The following is a 22,995-nucleotide window of genomic DNA, read 5'->3' on the forward strand; positions in this document are numbered from 1 at the left end:
CTGGAGACAGTGGCATAATCTCGGCTCATTGCAACCCCTGCCTCCCAGGGTCAAGTGATTCTCCTGCCTCAGTCTCCTGAGTAACTGAGACTATAGGCATGCGCCACCATGCCTGACTAATTTTTACACTTTTAGTACAGACAGGGTTTTACCATGTTGGCCAGGCTGGTCTCCAACTCCTGACCTCAAGTGATCCGCCTGCCTCGGCCTCCCAAAGTGCTCAGATTTCAGGCGTGAGCCACTGGCCAAGGCACTGTTAAAGACGTAAATGAAGGCCAGAAAAGGTCTTGGTCTTCATGGAACCAAGACATACACTGAAGGTTATGCATGTCCCTGAGGGCTCATGGCCCAGCCTGGGGGCAGGGATGGCTTTTTGGAGGAGGTGATGTCTATGGTGATACCTAAAGGCCAAATAGGACTAAAGCAGGTGACAGGAGAGTGAGGAAAGGAGAGTGTCCTAGACAGAGCACGGACAAAGGCCCAGGGGTAAGGACCACAGCTTGTCCAAGGAACTGAAAAAAGTTCAGTGTGTCTGGATATGGGGGATGGACGAGATGAGGTCGGCAGGGGCCAGGTTTGCACAGGGCAGGGGAGCCGGTAGGATGAGTCACAGATGTTCTGCAGAGCCATGGAACGTTAAGCAGGGAAGGGACATGGTCAGATTGGTTCTCTGGCAAACCACCGGGTGGAGAAAGGACCACAGCAGAAGATCCTTCAGTGGCACTTCCAAAAGACCTCCCGCCCAGCTGCCTGCACAGGCATGAGCGTTCCGGGTACCCCAGAGCCCCAGGCGCTGCAAGCAGCCTGCACACTCACCCGGACACCAGTGACACCAGGGGGGCCAGGGGGCCCGTCCTCACCCATCAGCCCTTCCTGGCCTTTCTCGCCATGTTCTCCATCAGGCCCTGGGTCTCCCCTGTCCCCCTGGGTGGCAGGGCATGAGGAGGGGAGAGAGACAGAGAATAAGTTAGTTGCCAAGTGCATCAGAGGCCCCAAACTGCAGGGCTCCATTCAGACATCCACAGCCAACTGGCCCCTAGGTTCCCGACAGGTCCCTCCACTGCCAAAAAGGCAGGGTGCTGTGACTCGGCTGCCGCGCTCAGTGTAGCCTGAAGCTTGCACAGGACGCATCCCAGACTTAGAGGTTCCCACGTGTCCCTGTCTGGGCCTGGGCCGGGAAGGGCAGAGTGACTCAGAGATAAGCCCAAGTCCTGACTGCACCCACCCCACGGAGTTCACAGGAGACAAGGGCAATTTGTCCCCAACTTAGACACATTGGGAGAACAAGAGTCTTATGAAGCAGTTTTTTTTTTTTTTTAGACAGAGTCTCAGTCTCTCTCCCAGAGAGAGATAGTGCAGAGGTGCAATCATAGCTCACTGCAGCCTCTACCTCCCGGGCTCAAGCAATCCTCCTGCCTCAGCCTCCCAAGTAGCTGGGACTACAGGCACATGCCACCATGCTCAGCTAATTAAATTTTTTTTCTTTTGCAGAAATGAGCTCTTGCTACAAGAGAGCTTGAGCCCAGGAGTTGGAGACGGTTGCCCAGGTGGGTCTCCAACTGCTGGGCTGAAGCAATCCTCCCACCTCAGCTTCCCAAAGTGCTGGGATTACAGGTGGGAGCCACTGCGCCTAGCTGAAAGAAATTTTCATCAAGCAAGACAATTTACCTAATTCTCCCTCTCAGAACCACTCTTTCCATTTTTCTGAGCTGCATTTTCAATCCTTGATGACACAAAAACAGTGAATAATAATAATAAAGGGTAGGTAACAGTTTGGATGGTATGCACCTGACTCAGGGCAGTGAAGCAACTGACCCAAGGCAATGCATTGGTTCCAGTAAACTAAGCTCTAAAGGCACAATCCCACTGGACTGCAGGTCTCCATCTTTGTTTGTTATAGTTACTGCTTTGCTCTATGGTGAACGTGCCCTCCCGCTGCTCTGGGCTCTGCATGGCGATCATTCTTATGGGCTGCAGAATACTTTCTCTGGGGAATGGGATGGAGCTAACATTTATATGGCACTAACCATGTCAGGACCACAGTCTGAGTCCTTCAACATTTATTAACTGACTTAATCCCCACAAAAGCTTTCCAAGGCTGGTCTGCTTTTAGTCCCATTTTACAGATGAGGAAACTGAGGTAGAGCTAAATCAAGTCATCTGGCCCAGAGGCCCACAACTGGCTAGCGGTGGAGCTGGACTTTGAAGCAGGATCCTGAGCGTGCCCTCTTTACAGCGACAGGGGTGTAACCAAGGTCTTCTTGGGGCTTCGGGCCTTTGGGGCACCCGGGGTTATTTCCTTGGAAAGGCAACGCTTGGCATGGGTTTTTTTTTTTTTTTTTTTTTTTTAGATGGATCTCATTCTGTCACCCAGGCTGGAATGCAGTGGCCTCCACCTCCCAGGTTCAAGCGATTCTCCTGCCCCCGCCTCCTGACTAGCTGGGACTACAGGCACACGCCACCACGCCTGGCTAATTTTTGTATTTTTAGTAGAGACAGGGTTTCACCATGTTGGCTAGGCTGGTCTCAAACTCCTGACCTCAGCTGATCCACCCACTTCCGCCTTCCAAAGTGCTGGGATTACAGGTGTGAGCCACTGCACCAGGCCGGCATGGGTTTTTTATGGTTTTGAAGCAATCAGTGTCACTCTAAGCTTGCCTTATCTCATCACGGTAATCTTTGCGTACTCCGAGAGAGATTGGGGGCAGGTGCGGTTCCAGGATGGGGCATGCAGGATTCTAGGATGCGGCATGGGCCGTCACCCTCATCAACCTTGAGCAGAGGAGGTGTGGAGTGCAGCATGGGCATGGCTGCCGAGAGGCGGCGTCCATCAGAAGGTGGTCTCCATCAGGGCTGGCTTAGCTGTGACTTGTTCAGGGAGACCCATGGGAGAGGACATGAAGTCACAGGTACGAGGAGGGATGGGCGAGAAGAGCAGGCTTGGAAAAGCATAGTGAGTCTTTACCAGTTCTGTCCCCCAGTGCCAAGCTTTACGAGGGACACTGATAAACTGGTGTGCATCCAGAGGAGAGACAGCACAGGAAGCAGAGGGCATGAAGCTGGAGCCTGGGGTTGGGCCCTGCCCAGAAGAGAGGCTCAAGAGCGAGACTCATGATTGCTCATTGCTGCAAGCTGGGCCTGCTGGGGCCCGGGCTCCGGGGCAGGAGGCGGGTGTGAGGGAGTTGCTGGGGCAGTTTCTAGCTCAGTTGGGCAGATTTTGCAACGGTGCGGTTCAGAGATGGCACAGATAAAGGCAGGAGACTTCGAGCTGAGGCGTGGGCCAGTGCAGAGCAGATCTGGGCACAGAGTTGTACCTAGATCCCTTCCCGCTGAGAGCCTCAGCTTCTAAGCACAGCCTGGCATGAAGACAGGGGGCTGGCCCGGATAACTCTCCTGCAGACTCCCCTGGCTCTGGGATTCCATTTCTGGCTTGTCGTCCTGGCCACCTGTTCTCCTAACTCTCAGAGGCAGACAGCCTGTTCCAGGAGGCTGGTGGGTTTTCAGCAAAGGGCCTCACCTGGGCTCTGCCTAAGACCACCCTCCAGGGGTTAACTGGACCCCTGGAGTGGACGTCCTTGTGAATGGCATGCAGAACAGGCTCTGGGGGTTCCTGTAGATGCCCCAAATCCTCAGACATCTGTCAGTGCTCAGAAGAGCCTTGCAAGTCGCCTTCCTTAACCCTCTCCAGTTACAGATGGGAAAACTGAGGTGCAGAGAGGTGGAGACTCCCTGATACCACCGGGTAAGTCAGTGCTGTGTGAACCTGGGGTTCTGGCTCCTTCTAATTCCAAGATTTTCTGCTCAGGGGACGATGCCTCCCTCATCTCTGGGGTTATGCTGCCTAAGTTCAAATCTTGCTACTGCTACTGAATAGTGGTATGACCCTGGGCAAGTTTCCTCGTTTGTAATATCAGGATCAAAGGATTACTGCAAGGATTGAAAGAGATAAACCACGTAAATAGCTTAGCAGCGTGTCTGGCACGTGAATGCTGGATCAAAGCTAATTATTATTGGTCACCGCTACCATCACCACCGTCAGCTGGACATCGGCAAAGAGCTAACGGGTGTAAAAGCACTCCATAAACCATAAAGTGCTGTGCATATTCAACACGCAGTTTTCACCACGAGGGGTGATTCCTGGACAAACACCTTAAGAAAATGGGTCTCTCCTGGGATTCATGTAAAGATCGGGGAAGACGCCGTGCATTTGAGCACAAGGACTCAGGTAGAATTGGCTTTGAAGGAAGGGAAAGAGGACGAAGCCAGGGCCAAAAAGCCATGCAAGGTGGAGGCAGAAGACTGCACGAGGCACCGAGGTTGGAAGACCCCCTCCCGCCCACCTCGGTGGACATTCCAAGAAGAAAGGTGGCCGCCCAGAGTGGAGTGAGGAGGCTGCTGCTTCGTGCCTCGGTTTCCTCATCCGTCCAGTGGGGATGGTACTGTATCAAGCTTGGGAGAGTTGCTGGGAAGATTAATTATCAAATGGGTTAATTCACATAACGCCCTTCGGGTCAGTGGCACTGGGCACGTGGCAAGCGCCCAAAGCATTTTAGCCATGACCTTCATCAGCATCACCACGCAGTGTAGCAGGCGCTGGCAAAGGGTGTGGAGGGGCTGTCAAATGCTCCGGGTCTTAGGACTCAGCTGTACCCTAGGATGCAGCAGGGCTGGGGGTGAGGAGGCAGGCGGATGACAGACAGAGGGCGCTCTCGCTCTTGCAAGAAAACGTGAGGAGTCAGCAGGGGCTGGTCACCAAGGCACCCTGGGAGACTGTGGTGAGGGCGTATGAGGGTGGGCGGAGGCCTGTGGATGGGGAAACTGAGGTTCAGAGAAGGGGTCTGCTTCTCCAAGGTCACCTGGAGAGTAGGTGGGTGAGAGGGGATACCCCAACATGGCCCTCAGGACCCTGGGCTGGAGAGCTGACTTGTGAAGGGTGACCGGCCAGCCTCGGGAAAAGCCCATGTGTTGGGTCAGAGCGGGACCCGAGACGGAGGCCAGGGACTGGCCTGGCTGGAGATGGGTCTGGAGAGTCAGAGGGCAGTGCCCACCTGCCCACCCGCAGTTCAGGTGAGCCAAGGTGCCTCTTCAGAGTCCTGACACTTGTGGCTGACAGGAGGCTCTCAGGGAGACGCAGGGTCGAGGTAGGCAGCAGGGGCTTTGGCACCTGTGAGCTGTGGGTTTGAATTTTGGATCCTCACTCACAGCCATAGGTCCTGAATATATCTCTGCCTTCCTCTGAGCCTCAGCCTTTTCGCCTTTAGAATGGGTGCATGGTACAACAGAGCGAGCAGATTTGGGTCTAACAGGCCCAGATTTGGGTCCTGGATGTGCCAGTTGCTAGTGGTGTGTCCTTGGGCAAGTTGCTTCACCGCTCTGAGTCTCAGTTTCCTCATCTAAAGACAGAACTCCCATTGCCCTATGGATCCAGCTGGTACAGGGCTTGGTGTTGTACCTGGTATGCGTGTGACTAATCCTCCCTAAATTGTGACTCATAAGTCATTGGTGGTAATTACTATTTTCCTGACCTTCTAGGTTATTTGGAAGATCACAGACACCAAAGACCCTGGCTCTGGGCCTGGCGTAGTGCCGGTGCTCAGGAATCACCCTTAGCCAAGAGAAGCTGATATTTTAAGAAGGGTAGTAGGAAAGACTGCAAGGTGGTGATGGTCCTGGTCCCACCTGAGCAGGTAGTGCAGAGGGCAGGGTGGGAGGTGGCCGCTGGACACTGCTGACCCTTCCCCACCCTGCTGTCAATGGGAGCTGGAGGTCTCATCGCAGATCTCCACGGGAACACAGTGCTTCTGGGAGGAGACTTAGGTCTTGGATGGGAAAGCAATGCCCTGCCAGGGTCCCCAGGCCCTGCCCTAAAAGGGCACTTACCTTCAGCCCATCAGGTCCCATGGGGCCACTGTCACCCTCGAGGCCTGGCTCTCCCTGGAAAGGGTGAGGAGAAAGGGGAGGAGATGTTACTGGGGAGGAGACCCCAGTGTGCTTTTCCTTTCTTCCCCCTCCCTGGAGCAGTGCCCTGACCCACGCATCTCCAGGCAGTGGGACCCTGGGGGCCCTGGCACACAGGGGCTGAGTTAGCAAATGAACAGGAAGGTTGAGGTGACCACCCTCGGCTCTCCAGAAAGGGGAAACAGACCCCTAAGCTACCGACAGCTCCCTCTGCAGGGTGGTGTGGGGTGGGGGCTACATGAGGTCACGAATTTAGAAGGTGCCTGTCATGGATTTGTCCTGGACCTCATCTCTAGGCTGGTTGGTGGGGCTGCGGAGTGGCCTCGTAGTTAAAGACAGGCTTTGACATCAGCCAGACATCAATGCTACTTCTCGGTTTCCCATTCACTAGCTGTTTGACCACAAGCAAACTACTTAGCTCTCATGGGCGTCTGTTTTTTCATCTGAAAAATGCGGCTGACACCACCTTCTTCAAGGGTTGCTGTAAGGCGCGGTGTGAGCGCCCCACACCTGGCAGCCCTGTGAGATACTATTACTGGAGCTGAAGCAAGCCTTCCTGGAGCTCCTTGGTGGAATCCCACTTCTCAGATGAGGAAAGGGAGGCCTGTCTTTCAACTCTTCTTCCCAGCAAGCTCGGGAATGGCAACAAGAACACTGAGTCCCTGGCTGACCCTCAACCAGGCTGGCCCTTCCAGCTCCAGAGACGCCCCTGGACAACAGTTCTTGAAATGGCCATCAAATTAAGTTTGCGTGTCTCTCTGCTTTTAGAATTCATCACTGTTCAGAGTCTGAGCTGGAAAGGGCCTCAGGAGTTGTCAGATGCAGGATGGCAACCATGTACCAGCTGGGTGGTCTGTGATCCTCTTGTACCCATGGCAGGTATCACTTATCAACCCGCTGGAATGCAAGCTCCAGAGACAGGTCTCCGTTACTCACTGCTGTACTCCTTGTGCCTCGAGAAAAGTGCCTGATACACTGTGGGTATAGGATGCATGCTCATCATTCTCTTTCCTACCGAGCCTCGAAAACCTCAGGATCCTTCTTTCTTTTTTTTCTTTTTCTTTTTTTTTTTTTTTGAGATGGAGTCTTCCTCTGTCACCCAGGCACTATCTTGGCTCACCACAAGCTCTAACTCCCAGGTTCAAGCGATTCTCCTGCCTCAGCCTCCCGAGCTGGGACTATAGGCCACAAAATGCATTTTGACTATAAAACGCCTTTCTCTACACTGTGGAAATGCTGGCCTACCAAGACAGACTGGGCGAGCCTATAGAGGTTCATGGTCTATTTCTGTAACTGAGGAAACTGAGGCTTAGGGAGATTGAGAAAAGCCCGTCTCTTCCCCTGCTGTGCCCACACACCCTGGGGGCTTTCAGGAAGAATAAATCGCTTCAACTTACCCGTTGCCCAATGAGGCCCTGCTCCCCAGGGGTGCCCAGGGGTCCAAGGTCACCCTAGGAGAAGCCGAACAAAAGTCCATGGGGGTGGGTAGGGCCAGCCCCAGCCCTCGCCACCCCTTCCTGTTTCCACCTGCTCTGACTTGGGGTGTGGGAGGAGGAGATGGGGAAGGTCCTTCTTCCCAGGGACCACAGAGAAATCGTAAAGCACCAACCAGAGCTCCTGTTTCAAGTAACCTTGTCCACGGGCTTCTTCTCCCGTGCCAGGACAGGAGGATCATTACCACCACCACCACCACCATCATCCTATTAATAACTAACTGTACTGTTCTAAGGACTTTTTTTTGAAACAAGGGTCTCGTTCTGTCACCCAGGCTGGAGTGCAGTGAGGTAATAATCACAGCTCACTGCAGCCTTGATCTCCCAGGCTCAAGTGATCCTCCCACCTTAGCCTCTCTCAAGTAGCTGGGACCACAAGCATGCGCCACAAGCATGCCCGGCAGATTTTTAAATTTTTTGTTGAGATGGGGTCTCGCTACATTGCCCAGGCTGAGGACGTCAGTTTTTATATTAACATATTTGACTTTCAAGACAATCCTGCAAGGAAAAGTATTCTTTTAGAGGTGAAGCATCAGAGGCATTGGGGGAGTTCAGTAAGGAGCCCAAGCTCTCACAAGACTAGTCAGTGACAGATTCAGGATCTGAAGCTGGGCAGTCTGGCTCCAGGAGGCTTGGATGCAGCAATGGCAACTATGTGATTTTACTCTTCCTTGAGACTTGCAGAGAAACCCAAACGAGGAGGAAGCCCTAAATGAGCAGGAATAAAAGTCACCTGCCCCCTGCGTAAAGGCCCTAAAAGGGTCTTTCTTATTGGAGAATTTTCAAGCTATATTCCCTGCTGGTGTCTAGGGACACAGAAGGAGGGCAGAGCTCTGAGCCTCCAGCCCTGCTCCGGTGGAAACAATTCCACTTCTATCAGTTTTCTATGTGGGGTGGTTTTCTTCACTGGAGTCTGAGCAAAGGATTTTGGGACTAAGCCAAGTCTGACAGCCCCAGGCCTGGTCCAACCCCCTCTCTGAATGACAGGGAGACTTAGGCACAGAAGCGGGTGACTGGACTCAAGTCTTACAGCCCCTCTGCGGGCTCCCCTGGGTCCTGCCTCAACAATGTCCATGGGCTCCTCAGCTCTGGGGCCTCCGAGGGGAACAGCGTCCTCTTCCAACAGCAGCAGAATGGGGAGGGGGTTCTCCCAGAGCCCAGGTATCAATAGGCACCTGTTTCTTAGCAGGTAATGAGAGGCACTGGCACTGAGATGCAGATGGTATCACACGAGGCCAGGAGGTACAGCCACCCCAGCATGGAGGCAGGGGCAGGTGCCTGAAAAAACATTGGCTGGCAGGGGACACTGGTGGGGGCTCCACACTCCACTCTGGCCCTGACCAGGCCCCACTCCCCAGCCAGGAGCACAGAGAACCCATTATCCCAGCCACAAGAAAGGCCCATTTCTCTTCCATGGAGAGGATGTGGCCGCCAGCTGGGAGCTGGTTTCAACAAGTCATTTTTCTCTTCTTTCATCCCACCTCACCTTCATCCCAGCTTCCCCAGGAAGGCCCGGTTCTCCCGCTGCACCCGGCGGCCCCTGCAAGAAAATGCCATTGGTCCTTCCTAGAGCAAGAGCTGCCCCTTGGTTGTAAGCAAGGGGGTAACTGAGGCTCAGAGAGGGCAAGAGACACACCCAGGGTCACACAGCACAAGAGATGCAGAGGTGGGAGCAGCCTGTAGCTTCTTGGAGCCTGGAGCTGGAACTAGGGGGCTGGGGGTGGACCCAGGCTGACTGAGCTTTGGGACTACCCAGAGGCTTCTAGAGCCTTCTCCCAACCCACGAGTGTGGTTTACCACACTAGGAGGCCCTTGGCAAGCAGAGGGAAGAAAATGATTCACATAAAGACGGGGGAGGAAACCATTGGATGCTGTGTTTAGGGCCAAGTGATTCTAACCCTTCTCTCTACAGCTGAGCCAGCATGAGGCGGGTGGGAAGCAGCCCTCAGTTATCACCATGGGCATGGCTGCAGCCCTTGCATAAACCCTGGGGCTTGGTTTTTCCCTCCGGATAAGGCAGGGGTGTCTGAGGCTCCTTCCAAGTTCCTTGCTACATGAACCTTGGGGGCTGGATCGACAGTCAAACCTCTGCTGGGGCAAAGTCCCAGGAAGGTCAAAGTTGGAAAGCATCCATGTTTCCAGTGATGCCCAAAGAGGCAATGCCAGCCCCCACAAGGGTTCTGGTACCTCTGCATCCCATACAATGCCCCTGGACTAGGAGCCCAGCTCCTCAACCTATGCCACCAGGATGGATCTACCTGGTGGTAGATCCTACCAGGATGGACGCCTCTCTGCCAGGGCGTCCACCCTTCTCTGAACTACATGGTACATGATCATCTCCCTGGGCCAAGACAGGGAATGGCAAAGAGGCTCCTGGGGAGGAGGGAAGGGAAGGGCTGATACATTCCCAGCAGCATCATGGGACGAATAAGGGTCTCTCACACTCACCTTAGGTCCCATCTCTCCTGGAGGCCCAACTGGCCCCTGGGGTCCCTGAGGGCCCTGGAAGACAGACAGACACACAGACAGTTGGGAGAAGCCAGCCTGGGCCCTCTTTGGGATCTGGAGAGGTGAGTGAGGGAGCTGACCCCCAGAACTGGGGACTCTGAAGCACACCCCTAGTCCGCCCCAGCCACACCGAGGGTCCTGGTGTCTGCAGCCCCCTCTTCACCACTGTATGTGTCAGACTCCCTCCAACACAGCTGCACACTCTGCTATTCACCCACCTAAAGCCCAGGGGCCGTCCCTGATCAGAAACCTCCTAGCTCTCAGTCCTGCTCATCCGTCGACCCTGCCTGGAATGTTCTTCCACCTTGGATCCATGTCTGGAAACCCCCACCCCCAGCCAACCCACCGTTCAAAAGGGTGATTCCTTGGGCCTCAGGATGTGGGAAGGCAGCAGTGGCCTTGAGGATGCGAGCCTCCTGTCCTCCCCTGCCCTGTGCAGGAGTCATCCTCCTAGTGCCCTGGAGATTCTGTCCCCTCCCTGCCATCTCCTGTAGCACCACTCTCTAGCCTCCTCATGGGGCTCCCGGACTGTCCCCCTACACCTGTCCTTCCAGGGACATCTTCTGGAAAGCAAGTTGATCGGCCTTTCGGCCTCAAGCCCTTCCATGGCTCCCTGTTGCCCTTGGGACAAAAAGCATACTCTCCCCGTGGCCTTGGGCGCCTGGCGCCTGCTGCCTCCTCCTGCCCTTTCCGAGGTCCCACTTTCCACTCCAGCCATGCTGGACTCTGTGGTTCCCAGTCAGCTTGTTGGTTTACTCTTATCTTCCCTCCCTCCCTCCGTCCTTCTGCCTTCCACTGTGCCAATCGCTCCCCATACATTTTCACATTTCATCTTCACAACAGAATGGCAAGGCAGAGACAATCACCCCCATTTTCCTGGCAAGAAAACAGGCTGGAGGCCAAGTGAGCTGAGCCTCAATCCCAGAACTCCTGGCTTAGCGCTCGCCACCAACCCCAAGGCCTGGCCCACCGGGGGCTTAGAGGCCAGGCATGGTCCCTTTCCAACTCTTTCCCTTATCTGAGCACCTGGCCCACATCCCCAGGTGCCAGCGGCAAAGAGGCGGAAGAGGGAAGGAAAAGTTCTTACCGGTTCTCCTGGGAGGCCCTTGGTGCCTGGGGGGCCTGAGGGACCCGGGATGCCCTGCAGAGACAAGGCAAAGGTGACCTTAGGCCCTCCATGGCCTTCCCTGCCCTGCCTTGACTTCAAGCAAGCCATCCTAGTGTATTTGGGTCCTGTCCTCCCCCACCGGGTGACAGATAGGAAGGCTGAGACCCAGAGAAGAGGGGATGTGGTGGAGGGGCTTCAGTGCAGGGCGGGTGGGCAACCAGAACCTTCAGGGTTTCCACAGAAGGATAGGAACTTGGTAAAAGTGGTTATTATCCGCACCCCTGCCCCTACCCCACCAAAAGCCCCATGTAGAGAATTTCAAGAACTGGTGCTACTTACGGGAAAGCCTCGCGAGCCCAAGTGGCCTTGCTCACCAGCCACACCCTGGAAGCACATGTGGGGGTCATGGGGGTCATTACAGGCTCAGATCACAAAGCAGGGAGCAGGGAGGGGGCCTGCGGCTGGCCTGCTTGGCCTTGGCCTGACATACCTGCTGTCCAGGCCGGCCCGGTCTGCCCTGGGGTCCTGGAGGGCCCTGTAGGAAGCAGAGCACGTGAAGGTGGGAGAGGGTGCTTGGGAGGACCGTTCCCCAAAAAGGGAGCCCTCCACATGGGAGATAAAAGGAACCCATTTGAGGCCACGGAGTCTGGCCCCCTCTCTACGGCGCAGATGGGAAAACTAAGGCCTGACAAGGAGAGTGGCTCGCCACCGTCACCAGCTGCTCCAGGTGGAGAACCAAGGACCCCTTCCTAGGGATGGGGCTGCCAGAAGCAGTCTCGACTGTCAGGGGCCTGGTGGGGTTTGGGGTCTGGGGAAGGGGTCCGAGGACATGTATGATCTCCCTCCTCCTTTTCTTGCTTTCTCTTCATTGGGCTTGCAGTGGGGGGTCAGGAGGAGTGGAAGGGCTGACCTCTCAGAAAGAGCCCTGCAGCCTCCATGGGGCTCCCTTCATTGTCCCTAAGGGGCGTTGTTCTGAGGAGATGTGAGCCTTGTTCGTGATTCCTGCCCCAGTGTTGGAGGAGTGAGGAAGGGCAGGCCCTGGGGGTCGGTACCTTCAGGCCCCTGGACCCTTGCTCCCCAGCTGGTCCGTCCGGTCCTCGGGGGCCCTGGAATAGGAAAAAGGGACTAGCACACCGGACAGCAGGGGTCTCCCTCGGGCCGAGAACCAGGAGGGCGGGGCTGCTCTGAGCCTGGGGCCATCCCCTGCACAAGCCCCGGCCCCCTCCTCCTCCCACTTCCCACATACTCCCCACTGAGGTGGTCACCCTCGTGCGGCACCTTCGAAACAGCTCTGCAGAGGCCGCAGCATGAGTAGACTCAGCTAGAGGCTGACGTTTCCAAAAGGGGGCTGGGGCACTAATAGCCCTGTTCAGAGAGACCTTGGGGGTCACCCAGCCCATCCATTTCACAGACATGGAGACTGAGGGCCGCAATTGAGTTACACGTGGCCACGTCCACACAGCCACCTCTTCAGACTCTGCTGCCACGTGCCCTTCCCAGAGCACACACGGGGCAGAAACAGGTATGTGAGTCACAGCCCTTGGGGGAAACTGACAGAGCAGGACCTGGGAAGAACCTGCATGTCCTTCCCAGATGCGTGGAGCAGCCCTGTCTCTGGCCATATGTACAACGAATGCAGCCCCGTTCACAGAGGAAGACCTGCCATGAGGCAGGGGCAGGCACAGGGCAAGACTGTGCACGAAGGGGTGGGAGTCAGGCTGCGGCTCCCCGGAGCCCTGGGCTCAGGCCTGAACTCTGACACAGGAGTCTTGGTCCCTGATTGCTGGGAGACCCCAGGGGCAGGTGGAGTCCACCCCCTACCCCACTGCACGGATGGGAATACTGAGGCCCAGCCAAGGGAAGTGACTTAGTTAAGGTCCCTAACACATTAGCTGCTCTCATCCCCCATGTGGGCTCCACCCACTGCCCCATGTGTGTCCCTCCAGGGGCGCTCCCACAGAGACGCAGATGGGCTGGGGTCTCCTGGAAAAGACCCGTGGAAAACAAAGCGGGCTGTGTTCTCTAGAGGGTCTCAAGCGGTCTGTGTTGGGAGGACAGGAGTGTCCTGTGGAGGAGGCCGGCCCATCCTGGCCCAGGAGCCCAGGGGACCAGACCGCAATACTCCCCCAGATAAAAGGAACTGGAGAAGTGTCTAGGTGGGGGAGGATGGGGAATGAGAAAACTAAATGAAGAAAAATCATTTCAAAATAGAACAAGGAAGGCCAGATACAGTGGCTCACGCCTGTAATCCTAGCACTTTGGGAGGCCGAGGCGGGCGGATCATGAGGTCAGGAGTTCGAGACCAGCCTGACCAACATGGTGAAACCCCATCTCTACTAAAAATACAAAAATTAGCTGGGTGTGGTGGTGTGTGCCTGTAGTCCCAGCTACTTGGGAGGCTGAGGTAGGAGAATCGCTTGAACCCAGGAGGCGGAGGTTGCAGAGAGCCGAGATCGTGCCACTGCATTCCAGCCTGGGCAACAGAGTGAGACTCCATCTCAAAAAAAAAAAAAAAAAAATTCAATGAATAATTGGACCAACAAAGTGAAAATTCCTCTTCTCAGCTGCCTGGAGCTCCCTATGCTTTAATCCCACACTGCAGCCTTAAAGAGCACCCCACCGATCAAATAATCCTGGAACAGGGAGCCACTGGGCAAGGCCAGGGCTCAGCTAGAAGATGCTGTTCTCAGCATCCCCAAGCCCAGGGCCTGGGGCCCATTGTGGGGTCCAGCCCTAAGCATTGGGCTGCTCAGAAAATGTGTCTGCGGACAAGTGACTGCTCCTCCCTGAGACTCAGTTTCTTTTTTCTGAAATGGGCACAAGAAATCTCTCCCTCAAGACAGGAGGCGATGCCCACAGGCAGCTCAGTGCCTGGCATGCAGAAAGTGCTTAAGAATGGCTAGTTCCATCCCTGCCAGGCTCTGCCAGAGGAGGCGGCAGGCTCCCCAGAGGCAGGGACATAGGAGTGGCTTGGGGAATCTGGGCACAGTCCCTTCCTCAGGCAGTTCATGCTATGCTGTGCAAAACCAGTTGAGAGTTTTCACAGATTCAAGCTGAGGTTTGATGAACTCCTAAACAAGCCATCTCTAGTGGCCATTACTGGGCTCAGGTGCTAGCCCTAGCCTGTTGCTAGTTTGCTGTGTGACCCAGAAAAGCCCCACCTCCTCTCCAGGCCTCAGTCTCAGGCTCACATGGACACTGTCACATCATGTTATTAGACTTAACACCCGTGATCCATGGGCACAGGCCTGGCGGAGCTGGAGCCACATCGGGTGGGGCCGTGTCAGGTCATGGGAGCCGGGACAGGGGCTGAGCTGATGGCAGATAACTGAGCCCTCCTGAGGGATGATTTCTGACTCTGGGCTCTGTCTCTCACTAAGACATACACCTCCCTGGAAAGGGATAGCTCTGGGAGGGGAGTGGAGGCTCAGAGGTGTTGAGGGCTTGGTCTGAATCCCATAGCACCCTATTTATCCCAGGAATCAAAGGCTTTCAGGGAGAAAAGTTAAGTCATTAAAAAATAAGAGAGCAGAGCAGCCCCCGCAGAGCAGTGAAAGCTGTTATCCTCCTTTTACAAGGAAAGAAACAGGCTCAGGATGGTGGTGAACTGGCCTATGGTCACACAGCTAGGAAATGAGGGGCCAGAATTTGAGACCAAGTCAGCAGGACATCCATTTTTTTCACCACTACCTGTCACTGTTTTTCAGAAAGGGAATGAGCTCCCTGTCACCGGGAGTATACAAGTCAGGGCCCAGAGGAGCCTGCCAGGAAGGCTGCACACTGGGGCGTGGTGTTGGAGAAGACAGTGTCTAAAATCCCTCTTATCTGAGAGAACTCACTATCCCAGCAGAGCACCAGGGAGGCCGGGAGAAGCTGGCCTGGCTTAAGAAAGAGGAGGAAGCAGTAGTGGGGCCACCAGTCGCCCTGTCTCCCCAACTCCACAGGGCAGGGAGAGGGACGAGAGCAGCCATACACTAACCCTTGCTCTAGGCCACTCAACAGTTCATCCTGCAAATCCCCCAGTCCTGCCGCCTACTTCCCTAAATGAACCCGGGCAGGCCCACTCCCACCCCGCCTGCTGGAGAGAAGCCTGGGTTTCTATCAGAGCCATGTGTCTGCTCTCCTGTATCTGCTCCTGAGGAAGATGTCCGTAGGCAGGTTGGGGGCTGCCCTCCAGCCAGGCCTGGGGTCAGGCTTGGTGGGGAGGAGCTCCCGCCTGGGGCAGAAAATCTGGCCAACCACAGCTCTTGTGAAAAAGGGGCCAATGAACAAGCGGGAAGAAGCGCGCGCCATCACGTGCTGCTGCCCTGCAGCCGGTTCAAGGTGCTCAGGAAGTGACTGAATCCCCGAAGCCAGCCCACCAGCTTCGTTCTGTTCCTCACCCATTTTACGGAGGGAGAAGCGAAGGCTCAGGGAGGGGAAATCAATGGCCCAAGGTCCAAGATCCAAGAGGAAGAGCCTGGATTCAGGCAAGGTCAGCTAAGCTCTAACACCCACAGGCAGGAAAAGGGTTGGCCCGAGGCACTGCAATCTTGGGGTCCTGATGACCCCCTCAGAAGGAGGAATTAAAGTCTCTCACCTGAGCAGGTGGGAGAAATGCTCTGAGAGGTTAAGAAACCGGCCTGGGGTTCCACAGCTGGGAACCGGGGGTGCTGAGACTTGCCGTAGGCCCATCTGACCCCAGAGTCCTCATTCTTTTCACTGGGGCTGGTGGGCCCAGGTTCTAGTCAGCATCCTCACCAACAACAGAGGACGAGAGCCTCCCTTGCCTCTGGCCATGAACCCTCAGTGCTCATTCTTCCTCAGGTGGGCGGTGGGGGGGGCGGCGCAGGAAAGCAGGCAAGGCCTTGCAGACCTCCAGGCCCATCCCCCTTGGCACATATGGGGAAACTGAGGCACAGAGAGCCACAAGGCCTTGCTAAGGGCACAGGGCAAACCAGGAGCTGATCAGGACTTGCCCAGAGTCAAGCTCTTTCACAGGCACGGTAGGTGCCTCTGTAGGTTCCCCACCCTCAGTCACCCCATCTAGGAGGTGGCGAAGGGCAGCCTGTTCGGCAGGAGACCCAGGGGGCTGATCTCACAGGTTGTGCATTCCTGACAAACCCAGTGGGGAGAGGGACTCATGTTCCTAATGCTCCTCTCCCGGCTGGGGAGACTTTGACATGGTTGGAAGTCTGGATTTCGGAGCCCAGTGAGTTGAGGGGATCTCAGCCTCGCACCTGAGGCAAGGCAGGGGGCTTGGGCCCATGCAGCTCACCCTCTAGGGAATCCAGCTTCCTGGGGCAGGAGGGGAGGTACAGAGGATCTGGATGGAGCCCGGCTGCCCTTGGGCCAGGGCCTGTTTGAAGAGACCCAGAGGACATGGGCACCGGAGGGACCCTGCCGGGCCAGAGGAATGCCTTTTAATCTTCCCTCTTCCAGGCCGGCTGCTCAGGCCATCTGGTTTGGGGGAAATTGTAAAACCACTTGAAATCCAGCCAAGAGGAGAATAATAATCACAGATCACCCATATGGAGCTTGGGTATCAGGCCTGGGCTGCCGGCACTACCTGCATCATCTCTCTTTCTCTTTACAGTAAGGCTGCATGGCCCCACGCCTGTATACCTATTGGTGGCAGACCATCCTGTCAACCCTCCCTGTGTGATTAAAAATAAGGCTGAATTCAGTATGCAAATGAGCCAGATTCCCTGGGTTCAAATCCCAGCTCTGCTACTTTTTAGCTGTGCAACTTGAGGTAAGTGACTCAACCTCTCTGTGCCTCTCTGGGAGTGGAGTGGAGGCTTGGAGGTGTTCAGAGCTTGGGCTGAATCACATAGCACCTAGTTTATCCCAGGAATCAAAGGCTTTCCGGGAGAAAGGTTAAGTAATCCAATAATAAAATCATAATAAATAAAATAAGAATACAATGGGAATGAGAATAGCACCTACATGACAGGGTAGTGTTGAGGATTAAATGAGTTAATGTGTGTGACAGACAGTGTCTGGCATAGAGTAAGTGCTGGCGATTACTCCGAGCGACGGTGCTCAGGACAGCCCTGTTTAAAACCCCCTGCAGCCTCCCACTGCCCTTGGAATATAGCTGTGGCTTTTGAGGCCCTGCCTCGCTTGGTGCCTGCTAAGTCCCGGCCCCATCCCTCTCCCTCGTCCCTCTGTTGACCCTGAGGATCCCTAAACATCCACCTCCTGTATCACCTTCGGGCTTTCCCCTGCCAGTTCCCTGCTGGGAAGCTGGCATCAGCTCAAGCACTGCCCTCTCCTAAAGTCCTTCCTTAGTACCCTGCCCAGGTAGGGTCCTCCTCTGGGCTTCCAGTACCAGGCTGGTACTTCCTCGGTCCATGTGCTGATGACCTGTATTTTATCACCTGCGTCTGCCAAGTGGTTTGATTCACTTGTTGACTGACTCACAAGGGCAGGCAGGAGTCATGTCTGTCCTGTTCACCACAATACCTGCAGAGCCTCCAAGTGTCCACCACAGTAGGCGGACACACAGTAGGCGCTAAATAAGTGCTGGTTGAATACATGAATGAACAAAGAGCTGGTACCAGAGAGCCCGACTGTGCCTGGTGGATAGCAAGACTCAGACATGAGTTGGAAAGAGGGGTGGGGTCCCACCCGCAGAGCCAGGTCCAGGGTGAGCCTGGAACCTTGCCTCGTGCTGCAAAGGTCACAGATCCCAGAGCTGGGCTGGGGGCAGAGACCAGGCAGTCTCTGGCAGGTGGCCCTGTTCCAAGTGTGCCCTCTCCCACTGGCATCAGCCCCCAAGAGCTGGGCTTGACTTACCCGACGTCCCTTCGCTCCCCTCATGCCTGGTGGGCCTCGAGATCCTGGAGGACCCTGGGAAGAGGAGAAGGAGTTTGGAGAAGCCCCTTTTTAGGAAGTGAGAGCACATGGTGGGGCTGGGAGTGTGGGGCAAAGCTTGAAGGCCTGCAGCCCTCAGACAGGCATGTTCAGAAACTGCCAGGGCCCCAGCAGCCTCCACATGGCAGGACTGAGCACCTGGCTCATTGGGGAAAGCAGCAGGCGAGCCACAGCCTCAGACACAGCCAATGCCCTGGGCCATAGGGGGATGGGCCTCGACCTTTCCTAGGAGTCTGGGGAGTGGGGAGAAGGCTCCCTGCATAATATTTTCTTCTCCTTTTCCTCAAAATCAATAATGAGAAGATACGATGCCATTCATTCATTCATTTATGTATTTATTGAGAGAGGATCTCGCTCTGTGGCCTGGGCTGGAGTGCAGTGCACCCTTGAGCTCCGGGGCTCGAGTGATCCCCCCGCCTCAGCCTCCTGAGGAGCTAAGACTGCAGGCATGCACCACCATGCCCAGCTAATTTTCTCATTTTCGTGGAGACAGGGTCTCACTATGTTGCCCAGCCTGATGTCAAACTCCTAGACTCAAGTGATCCTCCTGCCTCAGCCTCCCAAAGTGCTGGGATTACAGGTGTGAGCCACTGTGTCATCTACAATGACATGTATAACAAAAGGTCTCCTCAAATCCTCGTCTACCTTTCTCTCCCCCATCACAAAGGCGAATCTGGTGACCCAAGTTCTGTCCCTCGCCTCCACCCTGACACCCAACATTTTCCTGAATATTTTCCCCCAGGGAAAAGAGGAGGAGGAGGAAGAACTGAGAACACAGGCCCGGGGTGAGCTTGGGAGGCAGAGGGGGCAGAGTGGGAGAGGATCAAGAAGGAGAGAAGGAGGGGGAGAGGCAGAGGCAGAGAAGTGGGTGGGGTGGCATGAGAGGGGAGCAAGGCCCAGCCACAGGCACATGCGCAGCCATCTCAGTTTTGATGAACAGACAAGAGGAGCAAGAGAGGCAGGTTGAGAAGGCGAGGAACCAGGGCCAGTTTAGTTCTTGGAATTCTCAGCACCTGGCCTGGCACAGGTGCACGACAGGCACTCAGGAATCTGTTGAATGATCAAGGAGCACACGAACTGAAGAGGGCAGAGGGCGGGAAGGGAGGGAACGCAGGAGAAGATGGGAAGCAAGCCACGCCTCTGCCTAATGTCTCCCCCGCACCCACCCCAATTCCAGGCCCAGCTTAAGAGACCTCAAGCGGCAACTTCATCCAGCGGCCAGCCAGGACCCTCTGCCAGCTCCAGGAGCCTCCCAGCTCCTGCAGCGATTCTCGGACTGGGTGTGCTCCTTTTGCAAGGCAGAGCCAGCCTCGTCCCTCCTCTGAATACCAGGGAGAGGCCCAGCCCCATTTGGGGCCTCAGAATGAACTCTTGATGTTCCCATTTCCCTCTCCCCATGGCTTCCAGGGGTGGGAACCCAGCCGCTATCACCCGGCAGACCCTCCAACAGCTGCTGCGGAGGGGCTGGGTCCCAGGCTGACCGTTCGTCAGCAGAGCAAGCAGGGTGTGGACCCAGGCTTGGCCCCATAAAAGGCAGATCTGACTCCTGGATGGTGAAGAACACAAAGACTGGGTGAGAATGGGCCATTTTATAGAGTGATCTCAGAGCTCAGAAGGCATGCAATGCACCACTGGGAAATTTTGGGAGCCAAGTCTCTACATCAAGGCATAGATTCCTGAAAAGAGCAGGCTGTAGCACTGGAGAACCTGGGCTCACATGCCAGTTCAGTCACTTACTAATTGTGCCATTTTAGGCATGTTACTTCAACTCACTGGGCCTCAGTTTTGTCATCTATAAATGGGGATAGAAGAGTCCGTACCTCCTAGATATTCTAGAAGATGAAGTGACAAAGTCCTCAGGAAAAGGTAGCTGCCTGCTCTTGCAAGGCAGGAGGAGGTCAGAATTGAATGCTAGACCCAACTCTGGTCACTGGGTGACCCTGGGCAGGTCCCAGGGCCTCAACCCCAGCCCCAATAATGGGGATAATAATCTTGATGGATCTCAATGTGCTATCAGACAACATGGAGGTGAAAGTGATTGATAAAGTGGGAAAATGCCAATCAGGTGCGAATAACATCACCAGAAACGTCACTTTTAATGGTAGTAGCCTTACTAATAATAGTGGCAACTATTATCTCTAACAAATAGTTATTACCACTCATTAAGCCACAGTTACGCAGGAGGGTTACGAGGCCCCACATCATGCAGTGCACCATTTCTCATGACAATTTCATACTGCAGGTGGCATCATGCTGACTTACAAATGGGGAAACTGAGGGTCTGAGAAGCTATGAATGTTGCCAACAATCCCGCAGCTGGCAAGTCGGGGAGCCAGAATTTCACCCCCAGGTATCTGATTCTGAAGGTGGTTTTCTGGGCCTCTGTGTTAGCCAGCTTCCCCAGTGTTACTGGGGGCAGCTTGCTGGCCAGGAGGAACCCCAAGAGACCCAAGAGACCAGCCCCATACCATAGCAGACGGGGGCCATGGCAACCTTGGGATCAGAAAGCAGCAGCAAGTGACCGTCTGATTTCACCAAGCCTGAGCCAACCCACTGAACAGGGGGAAGCACTGAGGAGATGGGGCAGGATGGGAGGCGAGTGGAGCCAGGGGGGCGACGGATTCAGAAGAGGCCTCCGCCGCCTTCTCTGCATCGGCCTGAATATCCCTACTCTTTCCCCATCTCCCACCGGCCTTCCATTTTGTCCCAGTGACTCCTTTCCCAGCTTTCCTCCTCCCACTAGACAGATGGGGAGACTGAGGCCAGGACGGCTGAGGTTCAGGGGTGCCGGGGGTAGAACTTGATGATGTACCCCCAGCAACCTTGCACTCATGCTTCGGCCCTACTCTGAGCACCCCCCATGCTGAGGGCTCCAATCACTCCATCTCTGACCACTGGGAGGGAGGCTGGGCCCTTGCATTCCAAGCTGGGTGCCTCGGCCAGCCGTGCCAGCCCCCCGACCAGAATGCTGGTCCTCTGACTCCCTGCTTCTACTCCAACAGTCCCACTTCCACATTGCCAGCTCCTCCAGCCCTGGGCCAGACATGACTTTTCCTTCTTCTCATGAGCAGGGCAAAAATATGTCACTGGGAGCCCAGAGTGCTGGCTTCTGCTTCCAACTGTGCTCCTCAAGAACGTTCCGACTTGTCCAAAGAACCATGAGGATGGACAGAGTCCCCCCGTGCTGGTGCCTTCTCCTCTGGATGACGGTCACCTATATCCAGGCCTCTCACCCTTGGACTAGTCCATCCCTCTCCCTCCTCAGCCCCTGGTGTGGCCTGGCACAGAGTAGGTGCTCGATAAAATCTGTTAATGATGGAGAAAATGTTTATACTTGACAGCCCCCTCTAGACAGTGAGAGTCTTAAGAGCTGGATCTCTTTCTTACCATTTTTGTACCTCCAGGGAGGAGCGTATGCTAGCACACAGTAGGTGCATGAAAAAGTGTAGGAGCTGAGTTGGCCTTGCTTCCCTAATCATAGTAGAGAACAGGTTTATGCGAGCTTCCCTTGGGTTCAAACCATGAAAGGCTTCCGGGTCCTTCCTCATCAGACCCCAGGGAACTCCTCAGTCTGGGCTTTGGAGACACCCAGGCAACCTGAGCTCATTGCTCCTCAACCCCGCCTCCGGATCTGTGCCTGGGCTGGTCCCTCTACCCCCACACCCTCCCCACCTCCCCGAAGCCTACCTCGGACTGGGTTCCCAGCCCTGAGCCCTGGCTTTGGCTGAAGCAAATGCCCTTTCCCAGTTTCCATCCTCCATTGGCAGAAACTGAGGGATCTGAAGCAGGTTCTACCTGCTCCAAATGAGAGCAACTCCACCTCTACCCTCTGCACATCACCCCTGGGGAGGAAAAGGGGCTCCTGAACTTGAGTGCTCCTGGCCGCACCCTTCCCCTAGCTCTCCCAGCCTCTCCCACCACTCTGCCTTGAGAGCCTCAGGAATATCCCTGCTTCCTCAGTCGTCACGAGAAGCCCAGGTCCCTGAGGACCCTCAGCTCTGTTTGTCCAGCATTTCTCATCTTCGTGCCTGCTTCCTCCATAACAGACATCACTTATTGGGTTCTATCTACCCTGCCCCCCATACCAGACTACACGCTCCAAAGGAAGGGCCCATTTTCTGCCTTTCCTGCTGCCACATCCCCAGCTCCTGGAACTGCCGAAACCCCATCTCTACTAAAAATACAAAAATTAGCTGGGTGTGGTGGCACACGCTTGTGATCCCAGCTACTAGGGGGGCTGAGGCATGAGAATCTCTTGAAACCGGGAGGTGGAGGTTGCAGTGAGTGGAGATTGAGCCCCTTCACCCAGCTCCTGAAACTCCTCACAAGCACTTATCGCTCAGCAACTGCAGAGTGAATGAGTGAATGGACAAAAGCAATAATGCTGCTAATAACCAAAATGCTCCCAAGGAACAGACACCATTAGCCCCATGCTTCCATTTAACCCCACGATCACACTATCATGACCATGATTATTTTTTCTGTTTTTCAAATGAGCAAAATTCAGGCTCAGAGAAGTTAAATGATCTGCCCCAGGATTACAGTCAGAGAGTGGTGTAGCTGGGATTCTACCCAGGTCTGTCTGATTCTGAGGCTTGAACTCCTAACCCTTATTCTTTTTCCCTCTTCTCTTGTCTTCTTTCTCTTCTCTTCTCTTCTCTCTCTTCTCCTCCTTCCTTCCTTCCTTCCTTTCTCTTTCTTTCCCTTTCTGTCTTTCTTTCCTTCTTTCCTCCTTTCTTTCTTCTTTTTCTTTTCTTTTCTTTTCCTTTCTTTCCTTTCTTCCTCCCCTCCCAGCCTCCCTCCCTCTTTTTTTCTCTTCCCTTCTTTTTTTTTTTTGAGACGGAGTCTCGCTATGTCGCCCAGGGTAGAGTGCAGTGGCCGGATCTCAGCTCACTGCAAGCTCCGCCTCCCGGGTTTTTACGCCATTCTCCTGCCTCAGCCTCCCGAGTAGCCGGGACTACAGGCGCCCACCACCTCGCCCGGCTAGTTTTTTGTATTTTTTAGTAGAGACGGGGTTTCACCGTGTTAGCCAGGATGGTCTCGAACTCCTGACCTCGTGATCCGCCCGTC

General features: G+C 55.1%; 1 protein-coding gene across 3 annotated transcripts in view; it reads right to left on the reverse strand.

Annotated features, from left to right (window-relative positions):
- Positions 1–22,995, reverse strand: part of COL27A1 (collagen type XXVII alpha 1 chain) — a 158,681-nt gene that overhangs the window by 37,362 nt on the left and 98,324 nt on the right. For all 3 annotated transcript variants that reach the window (XM_050760967.1, XM_050760966.1, XM_050760965.1), the window contains 10 exons: positions 17,848–17,901; positions 12,120–12,173; positions 11,558–11,602; positions 11,407–11,451; positions 11,047–11,100; positions 9,900–9,953; positions 8,938–8,991; positions 7,356–7,409; positions 5,881–5,934; positions 817–924 (listed from right to left, as the gene is read on the reverse strand). In XM_050760967.1, coding sequence (XP_050616924.1) covers positions 817–924; positions 5,881–5,934; positions 7,356–7,409; positions 8,938–8,991; positions 9,900–9,953; positions 11,047–11,100; positions 11,407–11,451; positions 11,558–11,602; positions 12,120–12,173; positions 17,848–17,901 — 576 coding nt within the window. The remainder of the gene's footprint in view (positions 1–816; positions 925–5,880; positions 5,935–7,355; positions 7,410–8,937; positions 8,992–9,899; positions 9,954–11,046; positions 11,101–11,406; positions 11,452–11,557; positions 11,603–12,119; positions 12,174–17,847; positions 17,902–22,995) is intronic.

Source organism: Macaca thibetana, chromosome 15 (genome assembly GCF_024542745.1).
Source record: "Macaca thibetana thibetana isolate TM-01 chromosome 15, ASM2454274v1, whole genome shotgun sequence".
NCBI lineage: Eukaryota > Metazoa > Chordata > Mammalia > Primates > Cercopithecidae > Macaca > Macaca thibetana.